This window comes from Phascolarctos cinereus, unplaced genomic scaffold (genome assembly GCF_003287225.1).
Source record: "Phascolarctos cinereus isolate Bilbo 61053 unplaced genomic scaffold, phaCin_HiC Scaffold_4;HRSCAF=312, whole genome shotgun sequence".
Lineage (NCBI taxonomy): Eukaryota > Metazoa > Chordata > Mammalia > Diprotodontia > Phascolarctidae > Phascolarctos > Phascolarctos cinereus.
The window spans coordinates 181,084,045-181,102,380 of NW_027555847.1; the positions used below are offsets into that span (position 1 = coordinate 181,084,045).

The 18,336-nt window shown below is 38.0% G+C and overlaps 1 protein-coding gene across 2 annotated transcripts in view; it reads left to right on the forward strand.

Annotated features, from left to right (window-relative positions):
* The window catches only part of PIP5K1B (phosphatidylinositol-4-phosphate 5-kinase type 1 beta), a 334,132-nt gene that overhangs the window by 235,645 nt on the left and 80,151 nt on the right, over positions 1 to 18,336 (forward strand). For both annotated transcript variants that reach the window (XM_078152809.1, XM_021001802.2), the window contains 5 exons: positions 6,341 to 6,552; positions 9,344 to 9,427; positions 9,535 to 9,583; positions 13,224 to 13,308; positions 17,362 to 17,517. In XM_078152809.1, coding sequence (XP_078008935.1) covers positions 6,341 to 6,552; positions 9,344 to 9,427; positions 9,535 to 9,583; positions 13,224 to 13,308; positions 17,362 to 17,517 — 586 coding nt within the window. The remainder of the gene's footprint in view (positions 1 to 6,340; positions 6,553 to 9,343; positions 9,428 to 9,534; positions 9,584 to 13,223; positions 13,309 to 17,361; positions 17,518 to 18,336) is intronic.

An 18,336-nucleotide genomic window follows, 5' to 3' on the forward strand; every position in this document is an offset into this window, starting at 1 on the left:
TAGCTTCCAGGTTTTTCTGATCCAGATCCTGTGTTCTTCCTACCATCATAAGCTATTACTGAAGTTAAACATTTAGTTTGATAGGGGAAAGAGATGTTAGATCCGTTTTCTAAGAGTTGAATTAATTTGTGTGTGCTTAAAGGATGAACAATGAAATTAGTTTAATGGAAATGTTAGGATGTGTCTTTCTGCCAGTTGAGTTCCTCACGACATTAAGTGATTCTGAGCCCTTCTCTGATCCCAGCAGAGCTCTCGTTCAGAATAACACACATCCTTATAACACTTTAGAAAAATAATAGCATGGCATTCTGTTATTATTACCTCAGTTTCTTCATCTGTAAAATGAGCTGGAGAAGGAAAGGGAAAGCCATTCCAGTATCTTTACCAAGAAAACCCAAAAAGATCATGAAGAGTCAGATACAGCTGAAAAACAACTGAACAACTTCCTGACTCCAGTCCCATATCCATTGTGCCACCTCACTAGAATTATTGTGTAATGTGCAGTGCCAGTAGAAAATTAAACTATTCTTCTTTCTTTTTTTTCCTTTTCTAGGCAGTGGGGTTAAGTGACTTGCCCAGGGTCACACAACTAGTAAGTGTCAAGTGTCTGAGGCTGGATTTGAACTCAGGTCCTCCTGACTCCAGGGCCAGTGCTCTATCCACTGCACCACCTAGCTGCTCCAAAAATCAAACTGTTCTTGATCCAGCTTGTTAGATGTACTAATTTACAATGTATTGACAAAAATACTGTAACTGTGCAAAATTAATATGTGCTCATAAGCCCAGGGCATTTAAAAAAATGAGGATAGGCCTACTGGCATCAGTCATTGAAAATGAATTTGGTAAGTTCAGACTCTGCTATAGTGCTTTTTATTACCATCTGGTAGGGATTTGCTGAAGTGAAGGGGGATGGAATTCTGAGTATGTTTGCTTCAGGCACACACCTGAGTTGTCTTAGCCCAATGATGGTGGGGGAAGAGTCATTTTCAAAGAATCAGTCAGTTAATGGTTGTTGTTGTTCAGTCATTCAGACGAGACCAACTCTTCATAATCCCCTGGACTATAGCACACCAATGTGGTCCATGAGGTTTTCTTTTCTTTTCTTTCTTTTTTTTTTTTCCGCTGAGGCAATAGGGGTTAAGCGACTTGCCCAGGGTCACACAGCTAGTAAGTGTCAAGTGTCTGAGACTGGATTTGAACTCACATCCTCCTGACTCCAGATCCAGTGTTCTATCGTGAAGTTTTCTTGGAACGGTTGGAATAGTTCACCACTTCCTTCCTCAGTGGATTAAGGCAAAAAGTTTAAGTGGCTTGCCTAGGGTCACACAGCTGGTAAATGTCTGGGGCTGGATTTAAATGCTAATCTTCCTGACTCCAGGCCCAGTGTTCTATCCACTGTGTCACCTACCTGCCTCAGTTAATGCTAAGTGGGATAAACACAGATCCCATGGATTAGTGACATCTTTGACCAGGCTGATGAGTTGTTTTCACCATTTCTTCAAGGTTGCTCTTACATCATACTCAAGCATAGTTTGGAGGTGATCCTGGAGTCCTGAGGCCTGAGCTAGGAGAATGTAAGATTTAGCAGGTTCTACCAAGCTTAGATAGGCTTCCAGGATTGGCCCTAGTGATGGGATGGATGACTTATAAAGAAAGAGTATTTGTTGTCTTTCTCGCTCTGGTAGTGCTTTCATTTGAGATGTGAGCATCCAATACTCTGGACAATAAATCCCATAATCTGTCTTCACCCATAGACATTTGAATTTGATGTTGTTGGTGTTTTATAAAATCTTATGTATATGATGGAACTTTGGTTTGTATTAGATTTCTCCTTAAACCTCCATGAACAGCAAATAAGTCTAACCTGTATTGTGTTTCTGTCGTGTTATCGTCAAGGAATACCTTATAGCTTTCTTTTTTCAAGTCACCTCATTGTTACCCTTCATTCTGTGCCCTCTTACTCTTTTACCATTCTTTTGTTCGGGTCTTAGAGTAAAGAGTCTTGGAATTAATTGATACCTAGTCAGGAAATCTCTTGATTTTCCCATGCTGGTAAGGAAACATATCTTGTAAATCATTGGAAATCACCGATGATGGTTTTTAAAAGTTCACTTTCTCAAAAAGTTTCAACCTTCTTCCTTCTTAAGCTTCTTGTTGCAGAACAGTGGTTTCCAAAGGGGTGGGGAGACTGAGACATGACCCCAAAAGGTATGTGATCAACCAATGCAGAAATTGGGTCACTGCCCTCATTAGCTAGTTATGGGATTTGTCTCCAAAACAACCATTATCCCCCCCCCAACTTCCCCTTATTCTAATTCCTTTCACTTCTGGAGAAACTTTGATCCTACTCCTATTTGAGCTTAGCATTTGACTCTTAGAAGTTATAACCTAACAGAGACCTGAACAGCTTCAACAGCATCTGTGCAATTACAGTTGGCAAAATTCCCATCCCCAGCCTGCCCACGTCCTCATGACTACCCTTTAGAGAACAGACTCTGTGTACTGCAAGGTAGTGAGCAGTGAGTGATATTTTCAGTGAAAGCAAAAAGGTTTTTTTGTATCATTAATAAGTAAAATAAAAAATTAATATTATTTATTTTATCTTCATATCATCCTTTTAAAATTTCTATATTTTATCCCCTGACAAAGAACATTCCATTTTTTTGTGCCAGGTCTATATTGCCTGAAATCAATTTCCTAGCTGTCTGCCATAGAAACCTCTTGACATTCTAGAATGATTGTTTTCTTTGTGGCTAAGTATAGCACTTGGGTAATAAATCATCTCTACTTTTTTAGTTGGAAAAAACTCTGTTTTGTAATTCATATTAGTAGAATAGTACACGTATGTAATTTGTAAACAAATATACCCACATGGAAGGTGCGTGCTCAGAAACTTCTTACCGATACATGTGATAAAAAATGTTTGCACACTACTGTTCTAGTGTGCTAACAAATAGTGAAACTAATTATTTCATAGTTTCAATATTTAAAACTGAAAGAAAACTCAGAGAGATTGTGAGTCTTAACTCCCTCATTTGAAGGAAATGCAGGCCAGAGAGGTGCAGGAATTTGACTCGGGTCACATAAGTAGTTAGTGTTAGTGCTGCAATTTGAACACAGATCTTGTGCTGTGAACACAGGTCAAGTGCTCCTGACCGTTTTCCATTCTATCTCAGTCAGCCTCACAATCCAGTGGGGGTATCAATGACAACCGTGTACCAAAAAAAATAAAAAAGACTATATAGGATAAATTGGAGATCATCTCAGAGGGAAGATACTTGAATTAGGGGGGATCAGGAAAAGTTTCCCAAAGGAGGTGGGAGTTTAGCTGGGACTTAAGGGAATCCAGGGAAAATGGAAGGCAGAGATGAAAGAGAGCATTCCAGGCATGGAGGATGGAGTTTCTTGCATCCAGAGACAGAACTGATAAATAGAAGTATGTGTAGAATAATTTTACAAACATATGCCTATTTGTGTCTAATGGTGGCCATCTCTAAGGCAGGGGTGGGGGGGAGTGTCATGTATAATCGTCTTTTTTATTATGCTTTGCTATGGAAATGCTTGTTTTCTTCCAGAAATTAATTTTTAAAAATAAAAAGACTGGAAAGGAAAGAGAGGGACAAGTTACAAAGGGCTTTGAATACAAAACAGAGGATTTTATATTTGATCCTGGAAGGGATTGGGATTCACTGGAATTTATTGAGTAAAGCATGGTAAGACCTGTGCTTTAAGAAGATCTCTTTGACAGCTGAGGGGAAGATGGACTGGAGTACAGAGATGCTTGTGGCAAGAAGACCTCCCTTATTCTTTACTAGAACTTTAATAGAGGTACTAATAAATAGTATACTGATATTAGGAATATAAAGTAACACAAGAGAGAATAGGGAGCGTGTAGGAGTTCTAGATTAACGAACTAGGTAATCAGTCTATAAATAATTGAGAATTTGCTGTAGAACCAATGTGGGACCGTATGGTAGGAAATTAACAGGACATTATGATGAAGGGAACAAGGGGAGAGAGATGGAAGGAATTTGGAACTCAAAAATTATAAAAAAACAAATGCTAAAAATTGCTTTTACATATGTAATTGAGAAAAACAAAACAAAAACATTCTTTCATAAAAAAAAAGATGTTATGAAGACTGCTCTCCTAAGAAGGGATTCTATTACTTTCTGGACCCTATCCATTTCCTGAGCAGCTTTGCAAAAATGATAGTGTAAGATATTTTAGTAGTTCATTTTAGAGGAGACCAGCATGCACATCAGGAAACTAAATCTCCCTGCTCTAGAGAATGTAATGTAATGTAAGAATGTAATTTTGGGGCCAACTTCCCAAAGAAGAGAAGAGAAAAGACGCATCACCTCTTCACAGAGGTGGAGGGCAGTGGGTTACAGAACATCGTATATACTCTGTGGCTTTGTTGCACTGTTGGTTAGTTTCACCCAATCTGTCCTTTTAATTTCTTTTTTTTTTTTAATCCTTTGTTACAGAGGATGACTTTCAAGGACACAGGGCAAGTAGGGAAGGATGAAGTATTTTTTAAATGAAGGAGACGTAAAACTGAAAAAAAAAATCTTAAGGGTGGTTAGCTATAAAAGAATGTTTTTCGAATCAACCTGCCTGGGAGGGATAATGAGTATGGAAATATCCCATATGCACTTAGGATGCATTCATTGGAAATGATTTATATCTGAATTCTGTTGCAAAGAGTGACCCCTTTAGCTGACACTGGAATTCTTTCTACCTGTCAAGCATCTGTTTCATCCAGCTCTATCTACCTGTGTCCAGCACAGACCAGCTACATTTAATCCTCTGTCTTACTGACAGTTGAGTATATAATGTAGTTTTAAGCTCCAATCCTTCTTTTGGTTACATTAAGAGGAAGACTTGATTAGGAAAGAAGCAAATTTTGAGAACAAACATTAAAAAAAAATGACCTCTAGACCTCTCCAACCTAGGATGTGAGTTGATTCTAGCAGAATCCAGATTTAAAGTGAACATTTTCCTGAAGACACTGAGAAATGGCTTCAGTCTTTGCCCTTAAGAAACTAATGAGATCCACTCATTTTAGTTCATTTATTAAGCATGCACTACTTTGTGCTCAGTGATGAGGAGCCAAAGAAAAAAGGAAATGACAGACTTTGCTCTTAGGTATACTGGAAAGCTTGCTGAATTTGGGGGCAAGAACCTGGGTACACATTCCAGTTTTATTTTTTAAAGGTATGTAATCTCAAGCAAGTCACCTCACCATTCTGAGCCTCAGTTTTCCTCATCTACAAAATGGTAGAGTTGGACTAGCTCAGGGATAGGGAACCTCTGGGTCCTGAAGTGCAACCCTTTGACTAAATCCAAACTTGATGACTCCTTAATGAAAGGATTTGCTCTGTAAAACTTGGATTCAGTCAAAAAGCCATACCCAAGAACCTAGAAGGCCATATGTGGCCTCAAGGCTGCAGGTTCCCCACCCCTGGACTAGCTAATCTCTAAAGTCTCTTCTAGCTCAAAATCCCTGAAATTTTATAGTAATTCTTTTTAGTTTACATAAATTACCAACTTGCAGTTCTCATTGTTTGATAAAACAAATTTTTAGCATGTGTGAACGAATGAGAGCTTGATGATCTCGATGTACCCTTATTTTTTTTCCCATTTGTCTTTAATCTCTTTTAGACTGCTATCTGAGACAGTATTCTTAGATACAGAGCACTTCTCTGTAATTATAGAGCCCTCTGGGTTGCTGAGAAGAATTCCACTGTGGGAGGCACACAAGGGTCTGTGGTTCACAGTACAATCATCCCTTCCACACTGCAAGGTTTAGGGGCATGGCACCCTCATGATCTGGAAAATCCATGTAAAATGTTTTGGCCCTCCTTTCGTACCAGAGAAGTCTAAATTTTCTTTCTTTTTCTTTTATAGGGTGCTTACAATTCCTTATTGTAAATTTTGGGTTAAGTATTTGGTAATAGGTTCTGTGTCCTCTGCTGGCCTTTAGTGTCTATTGGCTGTGGCTTCCCAAAAACTCCCCCAAAACCCCCATTTAATTTCTTATGCCAACCCACAATATGTGTGTGTATTTTTTTTCTTTCTTTCTTTCTTTCTTTTTTTTTTTTTGCTGAGGCAATTGGGATTAAGTGACTTGCCCAGGGTCACACAGCTAGTAAGGGTCAGTGTCCACTGTCTGATCTGAGTCCGGATTTAAACTCTGATCCTCCTGACTCCAAGGCCAGTGCTCTGTCCACTGTACCACCTAGCTGCCCCAAACCCACAATATATTGAAACTGCCATAGGGAAAGTCATGATATGGAAGAGATAACTGTACATTTGACTCTTTTTTTGTTCCTAGGTGTTGGAAAGTTTCAAAATAATGGACTATAGTCTTTTGCTGGGAATCCATATATTGGACCATTCGCTAAAAGAAAAAGAAGGGGAGAGTTCACAGAATGCACCTGATGCTAAGCGGCCTGGGATACAGAAAGTCCTTTACTCAACCGCAATGGAATCTATCCAAGGCCCAGGGAAATCTGGAGATTCTGTAATCACCGAGAGTACTAATACGTAAGTATTAGCATTTAAGCATTAATCTTGAATATTAAGAGAGTCACAGTTTGGATTGAAAGAGACCTCAGTCCCTCCCATACCTGGAAAAAGTAATCCCCATAAGAGACCCAAAGCGAAATCATCCAGCTTTAGCTTTGATGCCCTCCAGTGAAGGAGCCCACTGTCTTCCTGGGTAAGCCCTTCCCCTTTTGAATAGTTCTGATCATAAGGAAATTTTCCTCATATCAAGCCTTGAGTTTCTTCTTTACAACTTCTACCAGTGGTTCCTAGCTGTAGCCTCTGAAGCCAGGGGCAACAAGTTTAATCAATTTCCCACAAAGTCACTTTCACATACTTAAAGGATAAAGAAGTATTACCCCAGCTAATCCTCTTAGACATTCAACTAGGTAACATAGTGGGTTGTGTGCTAGACCTGGAATTAGGAAGACCTCAGCTCAAATCTGGCCTCAGACATCTACTAGCTGGATTATCATGAACAAGTCATTTAGCCTCTGTCTGCCTCAGTTTTCTTATCTGTAAAATGAGTATTATAATAATAGCACCTGCCTCCCAGGGTTGTTATGAGGCTAAAATGAGATAATATGTATTTGTTAACTCCTTTTAAGCCATAAAGCACTACATAAATGCTAATTATTATTCTTAGTCTTATGGGAGATTTATTGTGACTTTGATCATGTAAATGAATATTTTAAATTTACTCACCTGCCTAATCTCTCTCACGGAGATAGCTTGGAAATAAAATTAATATACTCATAATTCTTTTCTACTTAACAATGGACAAGTGAGTTGCAGCTTTCCTGGTTATAGTTATCAACCTCCCAACTCCATTTCAGCTTTTCATTTGGAAGAGCACAATTTCTAAGAACTAACTCAAAGTCTTTGAAGGGTTTTGTTGTCGCTCTCTAGTACTGACTATTCAAAGATTCCATCAGAGAAGATCACTTGAGAATAGGAAATGATAACTTTGATTTGTTATCTGTCACCTAAATGCATGACAGTCATTATGGTTGTAATTCAGAGCCTCTTTTCTACACTCGGGGAATTCTCTTTGGTAATATAAGATAGCAGATGTAGTCTCTGGCCTCAGCCAGATGTGACAGTAACTTTGGTATTTCTTTGCATCTATAAACTGCAGATTTGCTAACAGAAGCAAAGCAAAGGACTGAAATGAGCTGCATACCCCCGTGCACATATGTGATCTGAGCATGGGGGCTCACAATTTTAAAATAGGTTTCTTCTGGCCTTAACTGTATAGCTTCTAGACTTGTCAATGGTTGACCGGATCACAGGCATATTAGGCTATTATATGGATGAATTCATCATATTTCAAATCATTTCTTCTAGCCTTTGTACTTATTTTAAATGTGATTCACTTGAACAGAATATACTGTGTTCAAAGCACTAGAGAGATATATCGAGGCTGATATGTAGATTTGAGAGTGTTCTCTGTAGAAATGATGATTAAAGCCATGGAAGCAGCTGTGCTATTACTAAGGGAGGGAGTCTAAAGGTAGAAGAGAAAGAGGGATGAGAAGTGAGCCAGGAAGAGGGTTGAGAAAGGAGGGCAATGAGGGGAGGGATGAAGCAATACAGACTGAGGCAGGAGATAGATGAAGACTCAGTCTGCTTTGCTGAAAAGAAGTGGTCAGACAAGTTAGAGAATGAGAAGAGATCATTGCCACAGAATACAAGGGAGGTGGTAATATACAGGAGGGCTGGGTAGTAACTAGCAGTGTCAGAACCTACAGAGAGCTTAAAGATCATGAAGGATGAGGAAATGAGACAAATTCTACAAATCTAACTCATCCTTCCCAGCCAGCCCTTTACACTGGACCATGTCGTTTATGCTGGAATCAACCTCTGTAGTGACTGAGGCACTTCATTCAGAGTCATCCATGGAATCCATAGATTTCAATACATCTTTTAAAAGGAGCAGGGGAGATACCATACCATCTTTGTTTCTCATTACTCTAAAAGATTGGTCATGAAATTCTATTTAACAAAAATTCATCGTGCACTTTCAATGGGTAAAGCAGTGTGTTCTACCTTGAACCAGATATAAAAGTAAGATAAAGTCCCTCTCCTTCAAGTTGCTTATAATGTCTTAAGGAGAAGGAAGTGAAAATGCAGGTATATTATATATAAATCTCTAGATTTCCCTGGGCCTTGGATAGATATGATTTTAAAAAAGTAAAAACATGGAGTTATGTTGTACTATAAAATTTCAAAAACATAAGGGATCACTTTTGGCTAGGAGAGTCAGGGAAGACTTTGTACAGGAAAATTATTTCCAATAGGCTTGGAAGGATGAGCAGATCTGACCTGATAAAAATATGGAAGGGAAGGTGTTTTACATATGGGGGATTATATAAACAAAGATATAGGGACAAAGAAAAGAACAACATTTATAGCCATCATTCAAATAAAGAATAGCATGATAAGAGGGGATATACCATGAGATGTTGGTTGGAGCCAGATTATGAATGATCTAGAATAGGAAAGTAAAGAATTTTACCTTACTTTAGTAGCCAGTAGGGAGTTGTTGAAGGTTTTGAACACCTGAATGATGTGATCTTATCTATCCATTTTGGTGGATTTCTCTGACAGGGGACTAAATAGGGAGAGACTGGAAGAAGAGAAAACAACAGACTGTTGGCGATGTTAAACCTGGTTACCAAATATATTATACATTCAACAGTTGTAGGTGACTTATTAATAATAATATTTTTAAAAAAACATTTTAGCCTATGATGCATAATGAAATATTTTCTCTTTGGTCCATCAACAGAATGGGAGGCATTCCAGCTAAAAGCCATAAAGGAGAAAAGCTACTTTTATTTATGGGCATTATTGATATTCTGCAATCGTATAGGTAAGGAGAGGTATTTTTAAAAACCTTCACAATATTTCTGAATTAATCAATATGCCATTCTGAAATATTATTTCCAATGTTTTTTTCATTAATTTTTGTATGTTTAGGTTAATGAAGAAGTTAGAACATTCCTGGAAAGCACTTGTTTATGATGGGGTAAGCTACTTCTATATGAGTTGTTAAAATTTTGATTACTCTGTGTTCCCAATTCATACTATGAGAATCTGATGACTAGAACAATGAACCACTGGCCTCTGCAGAGAGAAGACAGGAAAGTGTCTGCAAACTCAGAATGTGTAAATCACAGATTTCAATCTACACAAGACATCCAGAAGGAAATCAAGATTTGCAAATGGATAATACTCAATATGATGGGCTTGAAAATGCTGATCTCTGGATCTGGCCTGTATTTGAAAGATCCTTCTATCCTTTCTTCAGCCAAATAATGTTTAAAGAAATCATGGTCCTATTGGACACTGTCAGCAAAACCAAAAACAGAGAAAGGAAAAAAAATATTGATTTCACTTATAGACAAGAGTAGGAAAAAATTAGATAATGAAGTTCTTTCAAGCAACATGAGTTGTTCAGTCATTTTTCAGTCATATCTGACTCTTCATGACCCCATTTGGCGTTTTCTTGGCAGATATGAGACTGGTTTGCCATTTCCTTTTCCAGCACATTTTACAGATGAGGAAACTGAGGCAAACAGGGTTGAGTGACTTGCCCAGTGTCTGAGGCCAGATTTGAACTCAGGAAAAGATTCTTCTTTACTCCAGGCTCTGAACTCTATCCACTACACCACTTTGCTGCCTCAAATCCATCCATGAGTTAACACTTAAAGGATTATGAGATCATAGATATCTATCATAGATCATAGATTATGAGATCATAGGGTTAGTAGGGAGCTTAGATGTCAGCAAGTCCAACGCTCCTCATTTTTCAGATGAGGAAGCTAAAGCACATAGAGGTTAAGTGACTTGCCCAGGGTCACACAACTAATAAAAGTCTGAAGCCTATTTTAAATCCAGGTCTTCATGACTCCAAGTCCAGCTCAGTATCCCCTATGCCACCTAGCTGCCTCATAAGGCAAATGTATGAATTATCTGATGTGAGAAAATGCTTTCTCCAGACAGGAATGACACAGCAAAAGCAAATGAAACCAATTATGGGGAATTTTCCTCCTCCATCTATCTTCATCTCATATCACATATAATGGAGAGGCAACTAGATGGCTCAGTGGATAGAGCACTGGGCTTTGAATTAGGAAGACTCATCTTCCTGAGTTCAAATCCACTTACAAGTTATGTGACCTTGGGCAAGTCACTTTAACTCTGTTTACCTCAGGTTCCTCATCTGTAAAATAAACTGGAGAAGTAAATGCAAACCACTCTAGTATCTTTGGCAAGAAAACCCCAAATGACATCATAAAGAGTTAGAAACGACTCAATAACAACAAATATATAATGGAACTAAATTCAGAATCACTGCCACTCTAATGCAGCTAAATTTGAACTCTGATGCAAAATCTTCTAATTGAGCTAAAAAGCTACCTTTTACCTAGGTCCTTAACCAAGATCATAGGGTGACAGGATATTGTTCATGACAGATGACAGCCCTGGGGGAAGAAAGACCAGAGTTCTCGCCCTGCTTCTGACACACATTGGCTCTGTGACTACAGACTACTTCATCTCATGGTATTATCTGGCAACTCTAACACTATAAATTATAGAAGGGTTGTCAATCTGCATTTCCTCGATATTAGTTCTCTTGATGAAATCACTAGGCTGAACCAATTTCTTTTTAAGGCATCTAGGTGGCACAGTGGATAGAGCTCCTGGCCTGGAGTAAGGAAGAAGTTCAAATCTAATTACAGAGGCTAGCTGTGTGACCTTGGGCAAGTCACTTAACCCTGTTTGCCTCAGTTTCTTATCTGTAAAATGAACTAGAGAAGGAAATGGCAAACCTCTCCAGTATTTCTACCAAGAAAACCCCAAATGGGATCATGAAGAGTCAAACACAACTGAAATGACTGAACAACTCCAACAAGCCAAAGATTACAGCATCTATTTCTTAAGAAGAGGACGACTTTAGACTCTTTTCTTTGAAAGAAAACCAGGCATAGTTGCTCATCTCTTCTAAAAGGGACAGGAGTGGGGCAGCTAGGTGGCACAGTGGATAGAGCACTGGCCCTGGAGTCAGGAAGACCTGAGTTCAAATCCAACCTCAGATACATAACACTTACTAGCTGTGTGACCCTGGGCAAGTCACTTAACCCCATTGCCTAGCCAAAAAAAAAAAAGAAAAAAGAAATAGGAAAATAAATAAATAAATAAAAGGGACAGATTCTCTGCAACAGCTTTAACAATAGTGAATTAATTTTGTTTGTATCAGGAGTGACATTCTGCATGCCTACCCTAGAATCATTCTCAACCATCACAGTTTTTCATGTCATGCATTGTAGTTCATTTCTCATAGTTAACATTCTTCTTTCCTATATCAAACAAATCTCCTATTATGGAAAAACCCCTAAACATCAGATATTTCTTTTAAGCACAGAAGTATCTATACTAAGCACAATCTTGAGTTTGAAAGGGAAAATAGGATCATGTCAATTGAGCATCTGGCTCTTTTTTTAAAATTCTTTTTTCTTGGGGGTGGGTGGCAATCAAGGTTAAGTGACTTGCCCAAGGTCACACTGCTAGTAAGTGTCTGAAACCAGATTTGTACTCAGGTCCTGACTTCAGAGCTGGCACTCTATCCACTGTACCACCTAGTTGCATCCCCTGCCTTTTTCTTATTCTTTTAACAATTATCAATAATAAAAAATCTTGGGGTAACTATACACTCATAGCATGTCAGAGCTGAAAGGAGCCTTGGATGTTGTCTATTCAAATTTCCTTATTCCAAATTTCCTCTGAGGGCCAAAGAGATGACGAGCCTTCCCCAAGGTCTCACAGCTACTTTGGTGTCAGGACTGTGATTCAGACTCCCAGGACAAGGTCTTTTGCCCTACCATGTAGATTGTCTCAGTGTGACAAAAAACAAATTCTAATCTGATTGTAATGTTTCTACCACAAAAGAGATAGCCACAGCATAACTGTAAGAGAGGACACTTTAACCATGTCTTATCACACCGGAATAGATAAATGTGAAGCAAAGTCAACTCTCATTACAATGAAATGTTTAATCATTGACTAGAGTGACTTGTGAACCCATCTTCCCTTATCTCAGATGAGTTGTACATATAGATATAAACTCAAATAATGTCATGTGACTAGGGCATTAGGATTTTTATTGGGTAACACTGTGTTCCACCACCACCCCCAATTTCAAATCTAGTTGGTTTCTAGCTAGAATTGTCTTTCATATGTATTGCAAATGATGCTTATGATATGTTTTTGTTTTTATGCATAAATGAGACCCTCCCCCCAAAGGATAACATCTACCCTGTTAGTTTTTTCCATTATGAGTAAAAAATTTTTGTTCTCTGTTAAGCAGTAGAAGACCTCTTGTGCAGGGACATTTATTTTCTCTTCCTATCCTTTGGCAGAATGTGTAGGGTCTGTGTTCAAAGAAAATCCAAGAATATTGTAAATTATTAAGGGCAATGTCTAATTTATTGCTTTCCTTGACTGCCCAGACAAGCCTTGTGGACAGAAACATGGCTCGTGGAAAACAGAGTTATAACTTTCTCAAGACTCTTCCCTTGTTAATGTACTCTGTTCTTAGATTACCTTTAGAATGGAATTGAATTACCTGAGAAGTAATTCTGTGATATCTATATTGTCTTTTCCAGGATACCGTTTCAGTTCATAGACCAAGTTTTTATGCAGATAGGTTTTTAAAGTTCATGAATTCCAGAGTTTTCAAAAAAATCCAAGGTAAGCATTTTATTATTTTTATTAGCATTACCCAAAAAAAAGCTGAAGAAAACATCTTAGGGCCTTGTGTGCAGTCTTTGTTATGAATGAATGAATGAATGAATGAATGAATGAATGAATGAATGAATGAACGAACGAACGAAAAAAGCATTTATTAAATGCTAACTATAGACCAGCCACTGTCCTAAGCACTGAGGATGCCACAATTTAAAGAGAAGAGTCCTGAATTCAAGGCATTTACTACATTCTAATAGAGGAAGGCAACACATAAAGGGAAGAGGTGACCTGAGAAGGGCATTTTGTTTCTGGGAAGAGGTGATCTGAGAAGGGCATTTTGTTTCTGGGAAGAGGGAAAGGAAGCTACACAATCAGAAGTCCATGATAAAGGCCTGGGTAACTGTCTGGATAGGTTGTGAAAGGTGGGGCATGGCCTGATGTCTAGGGCCAGCCAGTGGATAATTAGTGGGCCCTCAATGTATCTCCTTCACACTCGGAATCTTCTGAGGGCTTGAAGGACAATAATGTGATTTATCACATTTTAAAAGCACTTCCTGGTTGACAAAGAGCTGTCCTCATGGCAATCTTGTAAGACAGGTAGTGGCACATATTGTTGTCCCAGTTTTCAGATGAGGAAAGAGAGGTTAAGTGACTTAAGGCCACATAGCTAGATAAAAGTACAGCCTGCTACTTTACATTATGATGTTTCAGTATTAATTCATTCTCTTGCCTCATTGCTGATGTTGATAATAATGACTATTACCAAGAAGCCATTTGTCCTTTATCCTTTTTACAACCCTTCTCTTGCCTTTCCTTTATCGTAATCAGCAGAACAAGTTACCAATTTTTTCCTTGTTCTACCTACCCACTCAATTGATCCTTCTGCCTTTATTTCCTTTCTACTGACGTCACTTATTTTTTTAAGCTACTTCCTTATTGTCTCGCTTTTTGAGAAAGCTGGTATGATCCCAGCTAGTAACTACATTTTAAAACCTTGGAAGTGCTAGATTGGAAGATTAGGAGTTGAGAATTTGCACAAATTAGCAGAGAGAGTTTTTTTAAGTATGAGATGATCAGAAAAAGAGTCAGTACACTACGTGCATAAGTCAAATCAGAGAATTTTTGTTTATTTAAGAAAATGGGATAGAGTAAGACTAAGGCAAGCATAAGGACAATGTTAGAGACTGACCTGAGATTTCATTGGTATAGAGAACTTACTAGGTGAGGAGCTTTATCTCCCTGGCCTGGTAAGATAAGTAAGTACCTTCTCTGTAATAATAGCTTTAGAGAGTTTCCTAGAACCCTGTGAAAGATTAAATGTGATCTTCAGTTGATGACAATGTATTCTATCTACATCTCTGTATTTGGCAGTAAAGATTTTGGATTTAAGACTACTTAGGAGACTTGAAAGCTTTTCCCCCTTTTCTCTAAACTAGAAAACTGCTCTCCTTTTCTTTCTCAACTTGTATACCCCAGAGTACTCCCCCATTTAAGCTCTTGCTGACTTTTTGAAGAGACCTAATTGGCAGCATAATCTGAGTTGTGAGTCATAAGACTAAGTACATTTGTCCTAAATGAAGAGATTGTCAGGGTCTTCTTTGCAAAAATCTCCTCAGAAGGGTAACCTAGACAAAGCTCAAAGAAGCTTCAGGGCCCGCCCCCCCCCCCACGCTTTGCTCCTCTCCTCCAGGGAAATTATCTTAAAATATTAAATACTAGACAAAATTATGTCAAAATGAAGAGTGACTGTATAATGGAGTGTGATCCAGCCTGGACTCAAAGTAATTTCCACAGGAGTTTTTGCAAGTGAATTCACAGAATTCAATAGAGTTCACAGGGTGGTAATTTGAGTACTTTTTTGTCAATTCATTTCTCCAACACGTTTTTTTTAAAATTCTGCAGTATTGAGGAGGCAAAGATCAGAACTGAATTATGTTTCTCACAAAATTGACCCTGCATAAAACAAGGAGAGTCCATTTCTGTGGGAAGTTGCTGAAGGAGAGTAGAAGTTTGAAGTGACTTGGCTTATGTTAAATAGTATTACTGTCAAATTGGGTACTGACATGTTCTGAAAATTCCTGAGCCCAAGTTAATACAACTGGGGTCATGAGAACTTGACATTCTCCACCATCTGAACCTACCAATCCATTAGACAAACATTTATGGCAAAACAGTTAACAGTGCTCTACCCAAAAAAAGCAATTCTTTAAAAAGTTATGTAGAATTAAAATTTGAATCATATCTGGAGATGATGAAACTTTATACCCTTTCACCCAATGATCCCACTACTGAGCACAAACCTTAAGGAGGTTAGAGATAGAAATAAAGGCCCCATATAAGCCACAATGTTTGGAGTAGCATGTTTTGTAGTACTGACAGAGGGTATCCATCACTGGGGGAATGGCTGTGCAACTTGCGGTCTGTGAATAAAACAATATTATTATATCTTAAGAAATTATAAATATGAGGATGTCACAGAAACATGGGGAGACTTGTAAGACCTGATGCAAACCAAAGTCAATAGAATCAGAAGAGTAGACAAATGACTATAATAACATAACCCAAAAAACTCTCATTCACTAAAAGGCAGGCAAACTCAGTGTATTTACAATGACCAATTATGGCTCCCAAGAACAATAATGAAATATTTCCATCCTTCCTCTGATGATTACCTATATTACCTTGTTAAAGTCACTTAATGTCCCTAGAGCATTAGTTTCCCCATCTATAAAATGAGGGAGGTTTGACTAGCAAAAAACACTGAGGTCCATTCAGCCCCAGATATGTGATCCTATGGTATAAGTACAGAGGTGGGAAATGACATGTGCATTATTTTGCATGTTTTCTCAGATATTAGCGTTTGATCAGTCAGTTTTACTTGACTGTTTTCCTTGTTACAAGGGAAGTACAGAGGGAAAATCTATTGGGACATGAATATGGTGTAAAAAACAAAAATGGTAAGTTTGTTCTGAAGATGAATACAGAGCATTTAGGTATGCTAATAGTGAATGAAGGCTTTGATGAGTTCCTAAATCTTCAACTTACCTTTCAAACCATGTTGCAAAATTACCACTCTTCATACATTCTATGCTCTAGCCATAATGGTCTTCTTACTATTTTTCATACACGACATTACACCTCCCAGCCATTGTCCTTGCTGTCTACTATATCTAGAATTTACTCCCTACCTCTTAAAATTCTTAGTTTCCTTGGAGACCCAACTCAAGTACCACCTTCCTCATGAGAACTTTATCGTTCCCCTCAACTGTTGGTACATTCCTCTCAAAAATTACCCTGTACTAAAGGGGCAGCTAGGGGGTACAGTGGATAGAGCACTGGCCCTGAAGTCAGGAGGACCTGAGTTCAAATTCGGTCTCAGACCAAACACTTGACACTTACTAGCTGTGTGACCCTGGGCAAGTCACTTAACCCCAATTGCTTAAAAATTTTTTTTAAAAATTACCCTATATCTATTTCATATATTCCTGTATATTCTTGTTTCTGCTGATAAAATGTAAGCTTCTTAAAAGAAAGAATTTTCTTGTTTTTGTTTTTGTATGCCCATCATTTGGCACAATGCCTGGCTCAAAGTGGGTAGCTGATAAATGTTTGTTGATTGATGGATTGTTTGATTAAATATGTATTTCAGAATATCACTTCCTCTTTTCACAGCTTATAGAATTAGAGCTGAAAAAAACCTTAAAAGCCAATTGTTCTTACTAGCTGTGTGACTATGGGCAAGTCACTTAACCCCAACTGCCTAAGCAAAAAAAAAAAAAAGCCAACTGTTCCAACCCCCTCATTTTATAAAGGAGGAAACTGAGGCCCAGAGAGTATAACTACCTTGTCCAAGCTCATTCATGTAGTAAATAGGAGAGCTGAGATTTGAGCCCAAGTCCTCTGACTCCAAAATCAAAACTCTTTCCTCTTGACCATGCTCTAATTCATTCCTGTAATATATAAAATAAATAACTTGATTTGATACTCCCCAGAGATGACTAAAATGTTAAACTACAAAATAAATAATAGTATTTTGTTTCTTTTTTTCTCTTCTAGCTTTGAAGTCCTCGCCTTCTAAGAGAAGGTGTAATTCCATTGCTGCCTTAAAGGCTACATCACAGGAAATTGTATCTTCTGTGAGCCAGGAGTGGAAGGATGAAAAGTGTGATTTGCTTACCGAAGGGCAGAGCTATAGCAGCCTTGATGAAGAAGGTAATATAGACCAACTTCAGATCTGGTTGCCACAGAAACATGCTCATTCACACCTGTAAGGGTTTTTAGCATTAGATCGTTGTTGTTTTGTCTTCATGGATTACACCTCATATTCATCTTTGATACAAGCTAATTAGTAGAATATACTAGAGGTAAAACCTACAGTTCTTCAAATCCTAGTCCACCGGACAAGGCCTACCAAACTGGAATGCCCTTCTCTACCTGTCCATCTTCTTTCCCTCCCCACTCTAACCCACCCTCTCCAAAAGTCCATACCAGTTACACATATTGTTCTTCTGATATTCTGGTTGTCTTAATATGTATTTCTTGGAAGAATACCTTTGAGAGTCTACTAAATACTCAGACATTTAAACTTCAATGGGTCCATGACCTTACCAGATATGAATATCCATTTTCTAGATACATATCATCACTCATCCATGCCTTCCACGCAATTTTTTTTATTTTCTAGTTTTTAATGAACTTGAAAAAATTAACAAATACAAACATTTCCCTATTCAAATAACAGGAAGAAGAGAATTGCATATGAACCATGAATCTATTATGTACCAATTGTTTTGAAGTATATGTGAATTTTTTAATTTATTTATTTTTGGTTTTCAACATTTGCTTTAATACGATTTTGAGTTCTAAATATCCCCCCTCCACACTTTCCTCCCCAAGATGACATACAATCTGACATAGGCTATACATGTATGATCAGAAGTATGTTTTAAAATTTAACAATCAATGTTGCCCTGTCTGTCTCTGTCTCCTTGTGAGCTTCCTTCTACTTTATTCTTTGCATTTTTAAATATT